This window comes from Canis lupus, chromosome 13 (assembly GCF_048164855.1).
Source record: "Canis lupus baileyi chromosome 13, mCanLup2.hap1, whole genome shotgun sequence".
Lineage (NCBI taxonomy): Eukaryota > Metazoa > Chordata > Mammalia > Carnivora > Canidae > Canis > Canis lupus.
The window spans coordinates 6,115,142-6,131,676 of NC_132850.1; the positions used below are offsets into that span (position 1 = coordinate 6,115,142).

The 16,535-nt window shown below is 61.6% G+C and overlaps 1 protein-coding gene across 3 annotated transcripts in view; it reads left to right on the top strand.

Moving 5' to 3' along the window:
• EPHA10 (EPH receptor A10) overlaps positions 1–15,145 on the top strand; it is a 41,529-nt gene extending 26,384 nt beyond the window's left edge. Inside the window, exons 7-17 of one of the 3 annotated variants that reach the window (XM_072771891.1) lie at positions 1,000–1,078; positions 4,889–4,997; positions 8,523–8,584; positions 8,699–8,824; positions 9,480–9,665; positions 10,097–10,158; positions 10,374–10,577; positions 10,764–10,913; positions 11,114–11,307; positions 12,290–12,445; positions 12,567–15,145. In XM_072771891.1, coding sequence (XP_072627992.1) covers positions 1,000–1,078; positions 4,889–4,997; positions 8,523–8,584; positions 8,699–8,824; positions 9,480–9,665; positions 10,097–10,158; positions 10,374–10,577; positions 10,764–10,913; positions 11,114–11,307; positions 12,290–12,445; positions 12,567–12,681 — 1,443 coding nt within the window. In that variant the 3' untranslated portion in view covers positions 12,682–15,145. Of the gene's footprint in view, positions 1–906; positions 1,079–4,888; positions 4,998–8,522; positions 8,585–8,698; positions 8,825–9,479; positions 9,666–10,096; positions 10,159–10,373; positions 10,578–10,763; positions 10,914–11,113; positions 11,308–12,289; positions 12,446–12,566 lie in introns of those variants that run through there. The other 2 variants (XM_072771890.1, XR_012005385.1) reach the window with 2 other exon arrangements.
• The last annotated feature ends 1,390 nt before the right edge of the window (positions 15,146–16,535 follow it).

The following is a 16,535-nucleotide window of genomic DNA, read 5'->3' on the forward strand; positions in this document are numbered from 1 at the left end:
CACTATCTTTCCATGGCCATTCAGATACCTGGAAGGGAGATGCTGATTGGCCCAGTTTCTGCCCCAAGCCTGAATACGGTGGCCACAGAACTGGGCCATGTGATGACAGGGGGCCGTGGGAGTGGCAGGGGCTCTAATAAGGTGGGAGGGCGGCGGGCAGAGACAAAATGATGGCTGCGTCTCCAGGACACAGCATCAGACGCGCCGGCGGCCGTGTGATATAGAGATAGAGCACGCAACCTGAAGGCATCAAGACGGTGTCATTCTGACCCTTCCTTGATGTGACTGTCACCTACCAAAGACGAAAGAATTGCTGTTGCGAGCGCTGTACGTAGCCAGGCCTCTAAAGAGCCTAGCATAGCAGCTGGCAGTGAGCTGACACTCACTCCGTGACAGTTGTCACTGTCCCCACTGTCCAGTGGGGGCCTCAGGCGGGCTCTCTACCTTTCTGTGCCGGATTCCTTGTCTGTGAATTCGTGACTTGCAGGACCTTGTGAAAACCAGATGACAAAGAGAAGGAAAAGCTTTTGTGAGCCGACAGGGGCCGGGCAGGTGTCAGGCCTTTTCTCATTCCTCTGAGGCATCAGGCCCAACTCAGCCTCTGGACCGCCAGTGCCTGATGTCCGTCCCCAAGAAGGGGGTCTAGTGTCTTCTCTAAAGTTTCTCTTACTGCTCTTAGCCTCAGGGACTGTTGACTGCAGGTGGGAGCCTGGATGGAGAGAGGGGTTGGGGAGCCTACGGAAGAAACCTGTGGGGACCCTCCCCAGACTGTGGAGGGTCCTGCTGTGAGCTCAACTAAGGACTAAAGGCACTTCTCCACCCCTCGCCCGCCCCACGCCCCCATCATTCTCCAAGCAGCTCGGGTCTGGCCCTGGATCCAGGCCTCACATCTTGGTCCTTCCTCAGGGTCAGAGTGAACAGACTTACTCCACGGTGAAGACAGGGGCACCTGCGGTCACTGTCACCAACCTGAAGCCGGCTACCCGCTACGTCTTTCAGATCCGGGCGGCTTCCCCGGGACCCTCCTGGGAGACCCAGAGCTTCAATCCCTCCATTGAAGTGCAGACCCCAGGGGAGGGTAAGTGGTGTGCGTGAGTGGGCAGGGTCTGGGCAGGGAAAACTCTTCCCCGGATGGGGCTGGGGTGGGGACACAGCCTGGGGAGGGGGTGGTTATCTGTGCAATTAAGGGAGCCTGCAGAACGGTTTAATGACAGCCTAAATAATTAATGAATTTCGAATCCACCCACTAGGGCCTATTCATGCCGTGAATTAAATGGGGGGCCTGTCCTTGGGGAGCTCACGGAGTAGGGGCTGCAGAAGCCATGTCTCAGCTGTGGTCTCCCAGCCTCTCAGGACCTCCCATGTCTTCTACAAACATCCCGTGCCCTCTCCAAGATTCTTGCTATTTTCTTGGGAGGAGGTTTAGCCTCGTGGTCCCTTCTTGCTCTGACGGCTAGATTCTTTCCCGTTCTGCTTGTCCCTCTCTGCCGTGACATAGACTCAACTGTGGGATGCCACCCCTTTCCCCACTGGGCCTTGGAGTGAGAAGCACACGTCACTGAAGGTTGGGGACACAAAGGGGTTGTGCTACAGCCATAAACAAAACAACACAAAGCGAGGATTGCCTGCGTTCCATGGGGGGAGTTGTATGGTACGCGAATAATTTCTCCAATAGTGCTGTTACCTGGACACATGACAGAACAAAAGCTGAACATCAGATACCCTGTGCTACCTGCTTGGTCCCTTCACCTCCGTCCCCTGGCTCCTATTCTCCCCCAGCCACCCCCAAATCCCCTTTCATGGGGAGAGATGAGCTGCTTAGCTGTGGCTTTGGCGGTTTTGCCTGCTGCTAACCCTGCCCTCAGGGTCTCACCTCTATCTGCCTCGAGCAGTTCATGAAAGTATTTTCCTGGGCAAAGGCAGTTCCCCCTAAGAGGCATTCTGACACCAGCTGTCAAGATAATAATTCTTTCCAACCTGCTACATGAGTCTAATCCAAGATAGGAAGAGCTCTGAGCCCAAAGGGAGGTGGAGATAAAATGTTGAGGGAGTTTGGGTTCTGGGAAGAGAGACAGCACTTCTTGCTCGAACGCCTGTCTGTGCCAGACCTCGGCCAGGTGCGGGCAGGGGGAGATTAGAGCCCCGTCTTGAAGGCTGGGGAGCATTCGACGTGTGGAGGTGGGCAGGGAAAACATTTTGGGTAGAGGAATCCCATGCGAGCAGAGGCGCCCAGGTTTGGCTGGAGTGAGGGAGGTCGAGGCGGGAGCTGGGGGCTGTTAGCTGGAAAGGGCTGAAGATTTCCGTTCACCTGGTGCTTCTCGGTGAGTAGACACTGCTCGGACCCCCGGCCTCCTGTGCTGTGGCCCTGGCTCTGGGGGAATAGGTCTCCCGGTCTGCAGAGCCCTTCCCCCAGTGAGCCGGGACCCTAACGCAGGAGCACGATGAAGGACCGTATCAGCTACCCACTGCTGCATAACGAGTTACCCCAAGGCGAGGGGCTGCAAACCGCAGACATTTGTTCTCTGGTGGTTTTTGCAGGCCAGGCCTCTCTGGGTGCAGCTTAACGGGGCGCCACTGGCTCAGGGCCCCTCGTGCTGTGGTCATCTCAAGGCTCGGGTTCTCACAGGCTGTTTTTTGCTCGATGCACGCAGTTCTCCGCCCCTTGGGCTTCTCCCTAGGGCTCCTCATCACACAGCAACTCGATTCTTTCAGAGACTGCGAGTGAGGGACTGGGGTGGGGGTTTCTTTTTTTTTAATTTTTTTTTTTATTTACTTATGACAGTCACACAGAGAGAGAGAGAGAGAGAGAGTCAGAGACACAGGCAGAGGGAGAAGCAGGCTCCATGCACCGGGAGCCGGACGTGGGATTCGATCCTGGGTCTCCAGGATCGCGCCCTGGGCCAAAGGCAGGCGCCAAACCACTGCGCCACCCAGGGATCCCAAGGGGTGGGGGTTTCTTTTTTTTTTTTTTTTTTTAAAGATTTTATTTATTTATTTGTAGAGACAGAAAGAGAGGGGCGGCGGAGGAGGCAGAGGCACAGCCAGAGGGAGAAGCAGGCTCCATGCAGGGAGCCTGATGTGGGACTCGATCCAGGTCCCCAGGATCACACCCCAGGCTGCAGGCGGCGCTAAACCGCTGCGCCACCTGGGCTGCCCCGGGGTGGGGGTTTCTTAAGCCAAACCACCATCTCTCTTGTCGCCTCATCTTGGAGGTGACATCCTATCCCTTTGGCTGCCTTCTATTCATTAGAAACAAGTCACTATGTCAAACCCACCCTTGAGGGACTGAATACCAAGAGGTGGGGAATCCCTGGGCGCGTCTCAGAGGCCTGTCCCCGTGGACACTGCATCTCAAACAGTTCTTGGCAGCTCCACCCACCTCGGGCCCGGCCAGACCCCGGGTCCCGTCCACACCTCTGCAACCGTGGGCTCTACGATCCCCTCACTGACCTTGGCCTTGTTGGTCTCTGACCCTCCCTTCCTCTTCTGTCCCTTGTCACGTGGCTGTGACATCCTCCTAACAGCCGTGGGGATCTGACCTCATCTCCCAGCTGTGAGCCCCCTCCCCGCCCCCTGTGGCCCAGCCACCCAGCCCCTGCGGATCCTCCCCTAGGAAATACCCCTCCCCTCCCCCTGTTGACCCTCGCTCCCTGGACGCTGCGCTGCACCCGCCCTCCTTGTCCCTGAGCCTGGAGCCCGGAGCTGGCCCGAGTCCTGTGTCCCACGTCTCATCTGGTCTCAATGGAGTCTTCAGGGCTACGCAACATCTTCCCCATCCTCAATAGTTTTCCCAAACCGGGACCCCTCCTGGGCCCCTCCTGCCCATCCTTGCTGCCCACCCACCAGCAGATAGCATCATCCTGTTCCCCTGGGCCAGGAACTCTGTCTGTGGCTCCCTGGCTCCCCGTCACCCTCAGGATGGTGTCCCGGCTCCCTGGCCTGGCATCCCAGGCCCTTCAGATGCTGTCTTGCCCCCCTGGTTCCCTTTCTCCTTCCCCTGTCCAGCCTCACATCTGGCCGCTCTGGGCCCCCACGCAGCCTGTTTTCCCAGCGCCACGGGGAGGCTCTGTGTTTCCCAGACCTAGCGTGGGCGCCCCAGCACCACCAAACCCTTCCGGGCTCCCAGGCCCAGGGCAGATGCCCCACCTTATCTGCGAATCCTTCCTCTCAGGCTTCAGGAAGACACGGGTGAGCCTCTGCTCAGCTCTCTGTGTCTGTTCATTCTGCAGCGAGGACTTTGTCTCCCTCCCTGGTCTGAGCACTCCTCTGGGGCAGGGATTCTGGGCCATTCATCACTGTGTCCCGAGGGCTGGCGCCAGCCTGTCATCCACATGTTGGATGGATGAATAGAGGGATGGAGGGATAGATAGATGGGCTTGAGAGCCTGGGGTCTTCGGGGCCCCTCTCTTGGGGAAATAGTTCACCGTAGAGGCTTTTGGAATCAGGTTCAAGTCTTAGGTTCACCATTTATTAGTCGTGGGGCCTCGGACAAAGCAGGTGACTTATATCAATGTCGGTCAACCCAGCTGTGAAATGGAGACAACACGGCCTGCCTGGCTTGTTGTGACGGTGCAGGTGCGACGGTGCAGGTGCAACGGGATGGTTTAGTTAAGGCCCCGGGGCACAGGACCTTAAATGTTAACTCTTACTGTAACTGCCTGCGGCTGGGAGCTCCGTGAGTGGCCGCTCCCCCTGCAGAGCTACGGTGTCCAACTGAAAGGCGACAAGGGAGGCCCAGGCCTGCCTGTCCGGACCCTGGGGTCCTCTGTCGCACAGCTGGAGCGCAGTGGAGGCGCCCGAGCCTGGGAGAGGAGGAAGCTCCCTGGGCCCCGGGGCGCCCCCAGGAGCCTGGCCCTCTGCCTGCCTCAGCCTCCTGCTTTACCCCCAGCCACCTCCGGGCCCAGGGACCACAACCCTGCGGTCGTTGTCACCGTGGTGACCGTCTCAGCCCTCCTGGTCCTGGGCTCCGTGATGAGCGTGCTGGCCATGTGGAGAAGGTAGGTGGCTGGTCCCCGCGTGCCTGGCTGACTCCCGGTGGGTGGGGTCCCCGTGCCCACGGACGGACGTGTGCTCACGGCCCCGCGGCCTGTACCTGCGTTTGCACACGTGCAGATTTGCACACGCCAGCATGCTGCGGTGCAGATCCAGGCCCCTCCCCCACTCCCTGCTCCTGCGGCAGCCACTGCAGCTTGCTCAGCCTCAGCCGCTCTGGGATGAAGGGGATTTAGCTCCTTAACTCATTAAATGTCAGAAGGCATCACTGAGGATGGAATCCAGCTCCGGCTGCTCCAGTGCGATTAGGATTCTCCAGAGGCGCTCAGAGGCCCCCAGCCCCTGCCCGCAAGGGATCTCGAGGCCCTTGAACACAGGCAGAGGGAAGAAAGGCAGAAATTGTGTGTGTGGGAGGGGGGAGGACAGGAGGGGAACTCATACACCAGCCCCCCACCACCACCCCCTGCAGAAGGAAGCCTGCAGGAGAGTGGGCAGAGAAGGGGGATGGGAGGAGGGGGAAGGGTGGGGAGCTTGAGTTTGGTTCAGAGAAGATTCCAGTCCTTTTGCACGCAGCGGAAACCTCATGGCATGTATACCTGCCTCCTCCCCGGGGCCACACGTGGTCCCGCACAGAGGTGCCCGGCTGGGGCTGAGGTCAGCAGACTTGGGGGCCGGAAGGTCTGCATGTGATGGGCTGGAGCGAGGGCGGGCAGCAGAGGAGAGGATGGCTGCTGGGGAGCCCTCTCCTCCCCTCAGCGTCTCACTGCCTGTGGGTGGGCTGCAGGGGCAGCTTCGCCTCCGGTGAAGCGCTGAAAGTGACCGAGGAGGGGAGCGCCTTGACCGGCGGTGCAGGAGCCCCTCTGCCTGGGGCCAGGACAGTCAGGGGGGCAGGGCAGGAATAGGGAGCTCCTTTCTGGGGCTTAGACACCCGTATTGGGCCTGTTGGAAAAGCAGGAATGGACAGGAGCTGAGAGCCTCTTGTCCTGGCTGGGGGCTCAGGGGCTCAGGGGCTCAGGGGGTGCAGGAGGAGGCTCCTCACACCCCTCCGGGCAGGGACAGTGCAGGACAGCTGCCCACGAGCACCTGGGAGACAGGTGTGCTCAGGCAGATAGCATAAGCCGGGGGTCGGTCTCCACACCTGCTCGAAATCCAATGGCACAGAAATGGGCAGGATCTGCGGGTCAGGTGCTGATGGGCACAGGTGGCGGTCCTGCGCCGCTCGGGCTGACATCTCTGAGTCCCTGCAGTACGGGCTGTGTGCCGGGTGTCCTCCTCTCCGCCTCCCCTCCCTGCTCCACGCTGGCTCATCCCACTTCTCGCCAGAGGGTGCTGTCCAGGGGAAGCTTCTCGGGTCCTCTGCGACTCCTCCATTGGCTCAGCCTTGCCCCCTCCTCCCCACCCGCCTTTCCTGGATGCTCTCCTCCTTCGTGGAGGTCCCGCCACCACTCTGGGGACTTCAGTGGCCCCTAGACGACCCGTCCCACCCCCTGGCTTCTCAGTTCTTTGGCTTCCTCATTCCCAAGGACCTTGTCTTCGTTCCACCTCCACCTTCCTCTCCCATTTCCTGCCACGGACCCGGCCATCACCCCGGGTACTGCGTCTGGCCCATCCGCTTATGCGCCGCAGGTGGCCTGTCCTTTCCACTTGCCCCCTCAGCCATATCTGCTGCACCTGCTCCTTCGCTGCATCATGGGCCGCCTGGCTCCTGGTCCCCAGGTCCGCACACGCAGCTGTCTCTGCGCCCATCCGCTCCCTTTGCTCGAGGGAAAGTGCCTTCCTCTTAGCCCTCCCTGCTGTGTTCTGAAGCCCACCCCTTCTCTCCATCGCAGGCATCCTATGTTCCTTTTTTTTTTTTTTTTAAGATTTTATTTATTTATTCGAGAGAGAGAGGCAGCGAGAACACAGGCAGAGGGAGAAGCAGGCTCCATGTGGGGAGCCTGACGTGGGACTCGATCCCGAGACTCCAGTATCATGCCCTGGGCTGAAGGCAGGTGCTAAACCCCCGAGCCACCCAGGGATCCCCTACTATTTCTAATGTCCCCCTCTGCCCCACATAACAGCGGACACTTATGGAGTGCTTAGTAAGCTCCGCACACCTGTGCTGTGTCAGGCGGGGCTGTCTTTATCCCGATTTTATTAAAGAGAAATCTGAGCCACCCAGTCCTGCAGCTACCGAGTGGGGGGATCTGGGAAGCCTGTCCCTGCGTGAGGCCCCAGAGCCCGTGCTGCTGACCACCATCGTGACCACTTGATCCTAAATGACAGCCTTTGCCCCCTTTCCCATCTGTCTAGAAACATGGCCCTCTCGCCATCTCCCTCCCCTGCTCCACTTTTTCTTTCCTTCGCTCCTGTGACGTCCGTCGCCACCCCTGATTTGCCTTCTGTTTCCCTTCCACTTGTCTGGTGGGTCTTTTGTGACCTCCTCCATGGCCTCTTCCTCCTCTCCACCCGGCCTCTAAACGTCGGGATCCGCAGACTTGTTCACAGTCCCACTTCCCAGGCTCTGTCCTCTTCCTGGACGATGCCCCAGCTCCCGCACTGGAGCTCCAGAGCAGACCTCTCCTCCAGCACCACCCCCCCCCCCCGACCTTCACGTCTAACTCCCTACCCTGCACCCCTCCCTTCTTATTCCGTGGGCTCTGCAGACTCCCATAGGCTGGGCTCGAGTTTTTCCTCTCCCCGTCCCCATAAATGGCCCCACCGCCAACTGTCAGGCAACCCAGAACACCAGAGCCATGCCTACCTTCTCCCTCCCTCCTCCTTTCTGCCTCCTAGCAGGCTCGCAGCCCTGCGGCCCCAGCACCTACGCATCACTTGAGCCCATGCTCACGCTGTAGGCCGACCCACTGCCAGGTCCTGCAGGGACAACAGCTACGCCAGCGTGGTCTTCCTACAGTGCAGATTGAGTCACGGTGCTCACCTGCTCAGCGCCCCCGGGGGCTCTCCTCTGGGCCAGCGAGGCCCTGCTCAGCAGCCCCTGATGCCAGCCGGTGGCTCTGTTGATGGTGACGCAGTCCGTTGGTCCATGGCCACCTCTGCCTCGGAAAGCCATCCTGGATGCTCTGGGACGAGTCAGGCCCATCTGCTATGTGTCCCCCCAGCACATCGCCCTTCTTTTCCACTTGGACCTGTGAGCGGGCTTGCCACTGACCCTCAGGGCCTGTTTCCCTGGCTAGACCGTGGCTGCCCATGAGTGCCAGGGCCGCCCGATTGCTCACCTGTTCTCAGGCAGGCGGCTTGGGTTCAAGGTCAGGGGGTATGGATTCGGGCGCTTCGGGAGTTGCAAGAGTGTGCAATTGTGGCTCTGAGTGCAACTAATTAGGAGTGTTGATGGGGGTGAGGAGTTAGGTCTGGGGCTGGCATTGTCTGTCAACTGCGGGGAGGAGCTTTCAAAATAAGACAAGAAGGTCCCTCCGCGAGGGCACAGACCTTAAGGGTCTTGGAGGGATAAGGCGCTGCCACCCTGGGCGCTGGTGAGAGGGGAAGGGCTGGGGCCGCGTGGCTCAAAGCATGACTCTGCACCTCCCCAGGCCCTGCCCCTACGGCAAAGGAGGTCAGGACGCCCATGACGAGGAGGAGCTGTATTTCCACTGTGAGTTGTCGCCTGGCCCTTTCGTGGCCCTCTTCCTTGCCGCCCTTTATAACCCCTCCCGCCCCCGGCCGACCCCCTTCCTCCAGCCCACCCTTGTCTCTCCCTGCATTCCAGTCAAAGTCCCCACCCGCCGCACGTTCTTAGACCCCCAGAGCTGTGGGGACCCGCTGCAGGCCGTTCATCTGTTCGCCAAGGAGCTGGATGCAAAAACCGTCACACTGGAGAAAAGCCTAGGAGCAGGCAAGCCGGGCAGCCAGGAAGCCTTGTCCATCCCAAGAGCCCCCACCTGCCCCCCGACCCCACCTCTGCCCCCAGGCCCTCCCTCATTGCCTTCACCCCAGTCCCAGCCTGCCCAGGAGGGCCAGCTCCGCACCAAACGGGACCCGCAGCCACCAGGTTACGGGGAAGGGGATGGCGGAGGGGTCTGCGATCCTGCCTTCCTGCCCTCTCCTGGTGCCCCCGTGCCCCTGTCACTCTAGCCCTGTCCCGGCCAGCCTCTGCAGGCTGCCACTGGCAGAGGTGTGGTCCCAGGCCTTTGTGGCTTGGGGAGGAGCATTTGCAAACTTGGGGACCAGACACACCTGAGTGCTAGTCCTGGTCTACACTGCCCAGCTGTGTGACCAAGGGTGCATGCCTCGATGCTCTGAACCCGTTCCTTGTCTGTAAAACGGGCACGACAGCTGCCTCGTGCAGAGCCGAGGTGGCGACTTCGAAGCCCGCGTCACATGGCTGGTACTCAGTTCACTAGGTTTGAACTCGGGGGCTCTGAGCCCCAGGCCACGAACCGCCCGCATGATCCAGAAGCTGCTCGCCCTGCCTGGGTTGGCGGGGCGGCGGGGGGGGGGGGGGGGTGAGTGAGCTCCAGGGGACTGTCTGAGGTGCTCTTTCCCCACAGGGCGCTTCGGGGAGCTGTCCTTCGGCTGCCTGCAGCTCCCCGGCCGCCAGGAGCTGCCCGTGGCCGTGCACACGCTGAGGGACGGCTGCTCCGACTCTCAGAGGCTCAGCTTCCTGGCCGAGGCCCTCACCCTGGGTCAGTTCGACCACAGCCACGTGGTGCGGCTGGAGGGTGTCATCACCCGAGGTAGGACTGCGTGCTCCGGAAGCCTGGGGGTGGCAGGGGGGCCCCTAGGCCCTTTCCCCAGCCCCTAAGCTGCCCAGTGTGCAGACAAGGCTGCAGCTTTCTTTCACTGACTCAGCCCTTCTGACCTTGAACGACCTTTCCGCCCTGCAGTGACGCTGTGGGAATGTGTCGCTTGGACCTCGGGTGACCTTTCCTAGCGGACTTATTGCAGCTCCTCGACCTTGGCCCCTGTCCTCCTCCAGATGTCCCCTCTTCTGTTCTTTGGCCTAGGGGATCCTGGGGCATGTGGGAGGCTGGCCGGTCGCCGGCGGGGAGGGGGGCGGGTAGCGGGGGAGCGGGCAGGTGGGAGGGGTAGGGGGTGGGAGGGTGCATGTGTGCGCGCAGAGGGGAGCAGGCAACTTAGAGTGCGCCTTCCCTATCCCTGGGCACAGGAAGCACCTTGATGATTGTCACCGAGTACATGAGCCATGGGGCCCTGGACGGCTTCCTGCGGGTGAGTGGCCTGGGCCCCAGGGGCGACCGCTGACCCTGTTGTGCTTCGTCCCTCACTTTTCTCCTTGGGGGGACTGGCACTCGGCATCATTCCCCAAAAAGCTGCCCGCTGGCCAGGCCGAGCTGGTGGCCCCGGGGCAGAGCCAGGGAGGGCCAGCTGGCTTCCCGGGGTCACGCAGCCCCAGGGGACTGAATGTGTGGCCCTTCCGCCTGCAGCGGCACGAAGGCCAGCTGGCGGCTGGGCAGCTGTTGGGCCTGCTGCCCGGGCTGGCGTCAGCCATGAAGTATCTGTCGGAAATGGGCTACGTCCACCGGGGCCTGGCAGCCCGCCGGGTGCTGGTCACCAGCGGCCTTATCTGCAAGATCTCCGGCTTTGGACGGGGCCCCCGGGACCGCGCAGAGGCTGTCTACACCACCATGGTGAGGCGTCCCTGCCCCTCCACCCAGTTGGCCCCAAATAAGTGCCAGTGTGGACACCACGGGGTGCCTTCCCTGGAGATGCAGCTGGGAGGGTGGCAGGTGGGGCTGGATCTGGGGCTCCGTGAGGTGGGCCCCTGGGTGTGCGGGCCCGTCCCTTGCTGGCCCTGACTTGCCCCCCGCCCGCAGAGTGGCCGGAGCCCCGCGCTGTGGGCCGCCCCCGAGACGCTTCAGTTTGGACACTTCAGTTCTGCTAGTGACGTGTGGAGCTTTGGTGTCGTCATGTGGGAGGTGATGGCCTTTGGGGAGCGGCCCTACTGGGACATGTCTGGCCAAGACGTGAGTGACCTCAGGGCCCACCCCCCCATCCTCTGCCCCTTGCCCTTTGACCTCTGGGCCCCAGGCCCCTCTTCGCTGTCCATCCACTTGCTTCCGGTCCTGCCCGGTCCCTGCCTGGGCTCCCTCGGATGGGCTGTGTGCCTGTGCTAGAGGGACTTCAAGCTTCCTGTCTGCCCCTCACCTCCACCTCCGCGGCGCAGGTGATCAAGGCAGTGGAGGACGGCTTCCGGCTGCCACCCCCCAGGCACTGCCCCTCCCTGCTACACCGACTGATGCTCGACTGCTGGCAGAAGGACCCGGGCGAGCGGCCCAGGTTCTCCCAGATCCACAGTATCCTGAGCAAGATGGTGCAGGACCCAGAACCCCCAAAGTGTGCCACGGCCACCTCTCCCAGGTACAGCTGAAGCCTCATTTGTCCCAGGTACACTCCCGTCTATCCCCAACCACCAGATACGGCCGACCTCTCACCTCTCCATGGGTGGCCTCCCTGCATGGCCAGGGTACAACCACCCCCTACCCCACCTGGCCTACCCCACTGGTCAACCCCACCTGGCCTACCCCACCTCGTCTACACATCCTATCCCACCTCGTCTACCCCACCTCTCTTATCTCACCTGTCCTACCCTACCTGTCCTATCTCACCTCATCTACCCCACGTGGCCTACCCCACCTACTCTACCCCACCCTGGCCTACCCCATGTGGCCTACCTCACCTGTCCTACCCCAGCTGTCCTACCCCACATGTCCTATCCCACCTCATTTACCCCACCTGTCCTATCCCACCTCGTCTACCTCACCTGGCCTACCCCACCCCAGCCTACCCCACCTGGTCTACCCCACCTGTCCGACCCTACCTCGTCTACCCCACCAGTCCTACCCCACCTCCTACCCCACCCCAGCCTACCACACCTGTCCAGGTATGACTGCTTACCCAGTTGCCCTAGATAAATCTGATATTCTGCTTGCCTCAGACACATGTAAATTTTTATCCTTCTTAGTCACTCTACTTGTCCTGGGTTTTGCCTCACACGTCCCGTACAGTGACCACCGACTATAAAATGAGTGGAATGAGCATTAGTTGTCCCAAATATAACATGGGTCACCTCCCAAAGCATCCTAGGAATGTCCTACCCTACCCAGGCTGGTCCATATACGCCCAGGACCTTTACAGGGCTCAGGTGCAACCTTCTCTCTACCTACCTGCCCAGGTATCTTGCAGCCCTCACCTGCTCTGGTGATGCCTCGCACCCCGTGGAGCCAGGTCTGCCCGGGGGCTCGGTCGCCCATCCTTTCTCAGCTGGCCTCTCCTCAGCAGAGCGACCAAGTCTGGGCACCCATCCTTGCTGCGGACTGACTGCAGCTCCTCTGCTCCCCAGGCCTCCCACCCCACTGGCGGACCGTGCCTTCTCCACCTTTCCCTCCTTCGGTTCCGTGGGCGCGTGGCTGGACGCCCTGGACCTGGGCCGCTACAAGGACAGCTTCGCTGCAGGTGGCTACGGGAGCCTGGAGGCCGTGGCTGCGATGGCTGCCCAGTGAGTCAGGAGCCCGGGGCCCTGCCCCTACCTGCCTGGGAGTCCTTCCCTGTCCTGGCGGTCGGGGGCAGAGAGCAGAGGGGGGTTTCAGCCAGCTGGGTCTGAGCGGCCCTTCTTTCAGGGACCTGCTGAACCTGGGCATCTCGTCGGCGGAACATCGAGAGGCCCTCCTCAGTGGGATCAGCGCCCTGCGGGCACGGGTGCTCCAGCTGCAAGGCCAGGGGGTGCAGGTGTGAACAGTGCGTCCTTGCAGCCAGGACCCCTGCCCTGACTCGGACCCCGGCAGGCTGGGCCCCAGCGGTGTGGAAGTGAGCACGCTCTCCCTGCACTGCGGCCCAGAGCTTGTTCGGGACCACGGTTCCCCTCATTTCACTGCCTAGTCCTCCCATTTGCCCCAGTCTGAACACCTTGGCCAGAAGGGTTAAATCCCTGGGGAGAACCCCTGAGCTACTAGCAGGAGGAGATGCCGGGCCTCAGGGACCAAGGGGGACAGGACGGGGAGGGAAGACGTAGCTTTAAATCACCTGGTTCGTGTTTTTCTGTCTTCCACACCCACTGGGTCCTGGGGCCCACCCCAGGGGGTGCCCCTTTTTCCACACAGACCTCTCAGCCTATTGGCAGCATGGGTCCCTAACATGCTCCCATGAGACCCAGCAGGGACCAGAGCTGCCTGGCGGCCCATCCTGAAGGGCCTGGAGGGGCAAGGTCCTCCGCTCCCTGTGCTTGGGCTTGGCCCTGTCTGCACACTGGTGGTAAGGCCCAGGCCAAGAAGGTGGTGCTGAGCTCAGGGGCTGGACCCCAAAGGCCCTAGACTCAGGAGCTGATTTCTGCTTCCCTTGTCCTTGGGCCGACAGCTCAGGGTGAGGGTGAGGGTCCTGGCTAGGCCATCATGAGGTTCTGGTGCTCCCCTGAGACCCAGCTAGGCCTCCCCTGTGCATTCCTTTTATAAATTCAACTGGTCGGGGTGGGGGGAGGGGGGACATCTGAGAGGAGCATGAGGGGAGATGTTTTCTCCCTGGAGAACCTGTGAGCTTTGCTCTCCAGCCTCAGGGGATGGTGAAGAGACCCTCAGAGGTGGACCTTCTCTCTCTGACAGGCTCCGAGCCACACTGTGCAGATAGGAAAGGGGCAGGGCGGTCAGAACCCATGCCCCCGACTCCCAGTCCGGGCCTGGGCCTGGCTCTGGAGAGAGAGAGAGTCCTTGGTCCTACCTTGTGATGCCAACTCCCTTCCCCGAGGTAGCCCAGGGGTACTCTGAGGTGGCCGCCTCTCGCAAGTTGTCTCCTGGGCACCACTCAGCCTCCTGTGCAGCACCCTCTCCCTCCAGCTTCTGGGGGACTCTGGCAGGAGTGGCCACCCTGGGCTAACCCCAGAGTTCCTGACCCAGAAGGGCTTCCCCGAGGTGGTGGAGATCATGAGGCCAGGGCTCTCATAGGACGGCAGGAAGGCTGCTGGATCTGGCCGGGATTCCAGGGGCTGGGTTGGTCCCAGTCACCCCTGACCTATGCCGACCCTGGACTTGGCTGCGTGTGGGTGGGGGTGGGATGGGTGGGAAGGAGGAGCCACAGGGGGAGAAGTAGGGGGTGAACAGATCATCGAGCTGGCCCGTGGAGGGCTCAGCCTAGGTGGGCGGAGAAGCTCAGGCACTGAGAAGTACGGGGGTGGGGCAAGGGCACCTTCCAGAAGTGCCCCGGCCCCATGGGAGACCTCGGGGTCAGTGGGCCGGTGGGCCCGAGGGCAGATGGACACCCTCGTGATTCGCACACGTGCACCTGTGTCTGGAAAGGCTTCTCGGCTGAGAGGCTGATGCAGAAGTTGAAGGAGGCTTTGGAGGTGGGGGTGGGGGTGTCCCTCCTGAGGGCAGGGTGGAGTTTTGTGCAGGCCGAGAGACGCAGGGCCTAGGACAGGAGGCCTCCAGGCAGAGGGACTAGCATGAGAAGGAGCCTGGGGGCGGGAAGATGCAGCGGATTTTTGGGGAGCGCCCACGGTGGGGGACAGTGCCTCACAGCAGTGCCTTTGGCCTCACCCTGCCAGCAGCAGCTCTTCTCTCCTTGGGGCCCCTCCCTCTGCACCCCCCCTCCAAGCACCTGCCCTAGCCAGTGATGTTGAGGGAATGAGGTGGGAAGGGGGAGCTTGAGATAATGCTTCCACCTTTGATGGGGCTGGAGGGTCCGGTCCCTTTGCCAGCTCCCCTCTGGGCTTGCCCCCTCCCCCCACAAGCTTGGAAAGGACCTGGCGAGAGGACCAGGGGCCCCGCCTTGGGTGGAGGGGGCCTCATCCCCATCTCCAGCTGCAGCAGTCATGCTCTAAAGGTCCAGGGCCCCTCCCCATCCCCTGGCTGTGCTGCGGAGGGGCCCCCTGGCTGTGTTGGCAGGACTTCGGTGTCCAGGGTAGACCTCCCCTCCCCTGAGGAGTGAGGTCCCACAATCCTGAGGGGTCCCAGACCTCTGCCCTGCACAGATGCGGGCTGATGGCTCCCTGGGAGCCCTCAACAGATCTATTTTTATATGGAACTTGTTCACTGGACAGAGGGAGGTGGCCTGCAACCCTCCAGCTCCCCCATCTGAGCCCGTCCAGGGAGGGAAGGGGCTGGTGGCAGCATGGCGGGGAGGGGTGTTTCCTTTAACTCCGGAGATGTTTTTATATTTCGTGGGTTCTATATGCAGGACAAAGTAATAAAAACTTGTCTGTGATAAGGTACCTCTTTCAGTGACAGTTGCTTGACCTTTAAGAGCTTATGTGGGAGGGTTTCTATCGTCCCGACCCGCCCTGCGGTGTCGCCAGAGTGTAGGACTGAGGTCCCTCTGTGGAGAGACGAATTGAATGGCCCTTGCCATGATAGGTCTCTCAGTCTAGGGAGGGTGGCCTGGGAGCGTGGAGAAGGATGTCACCTGGTCTCGGAGTAGTAAAGCCAGGAAGGCTTCCCCCGGCAATACCCGGGTGGGGGCCCTTTTCTGAGATGCACGGGATACACGGGGAGGGGAGCAGGTGGGGAGGCGTCGGGGGCGTGAGGCGGCAAATGACACGCTTGGTTTGGATGTGTTTGGGGTCTTGTGGGTTGTGCAGGTGGGGGTGCCTAGGAGGTGGCTGGGTGCCGGGTCTGGAGCTTGGCACAGACGCGGGCTAGAGGTGGAGCTTTGAGGGCCGTGGTTCCTGGGGGTGGGGGCAAGGGGCAAAGCCAGGGCCTAGCAGGGGGGAGCCGAGGGAGCTCTGGGGAGACAGCCGGGGACAGAGCCCGCGGGGAGCAGTGAGCCATGGAGGGGAGGAGCCGTGAGTGTGATGTGCAGCGTGGAGAAGCCACGTGAGCAGCAGGTGTGGGAGGGCGGTGCTCGTTCCCAGGCCGCAGCCTGCACGACAGAGCTGGTCATCCAGCAGGCCCGGGATTGGGGTGCAGGGCTGGAAGGCCCACATCAAGGTGTCGGCAGGGTGGGCTCTTCCCAAGGACTCGGGAGGACCCGTCCCAGGCCTTTCTGCTTCTCCCTGCGTCTGCACCCCGCCTTCCACGTCCAGATTTCCCCTTTCAGAGGCGCACCAGGGGTCCTAGCCTGGCCCATCCTAGTGACCCCACTCTAACCTGATGACCCTGTAAAGACCTGTCCCTGAATAGTCCCTTTCTGTGGTCCCGGGGTTAGGACTTCCACATACGGATTTTGAGGGGACATAATTCAACCCCTAGTAGTGGCCTTAATTGTGGGGGACAGAGCCGGGTGAGAGGATGGAGGAGGGGGGTTGGGGAATCTTTTGGGGTGTGCCACAAGGGAGGAAGGTGGGATGAGACAGTGATCAGAGCCAAGCGGGGATGCGGGCTGAGTGCTCGCATGTGTGCACACACGCACACGTACCACGTGAGCCCTTGCCTTTTCCGGCTTGCTAGAGCCTCTGCGCTCCCTGGACCGGGCTGTGCGTGTTCCCGGCTTGGAGAAGGTGTCTTATTTTCTTGCCTCGTCAGGCTGCGGGAAGTGCTTCGGGCTGGGGTGCCGGGGTGCTGGGATGGTGGGGTGGTGGGAAATAAGCCCCCTTTCCTCCGTTCCTGTGCTCAGAACCAGTTGAGCGCCACTCGCGGGGGCAGACGGAGCCCAAGGCAGCAGCT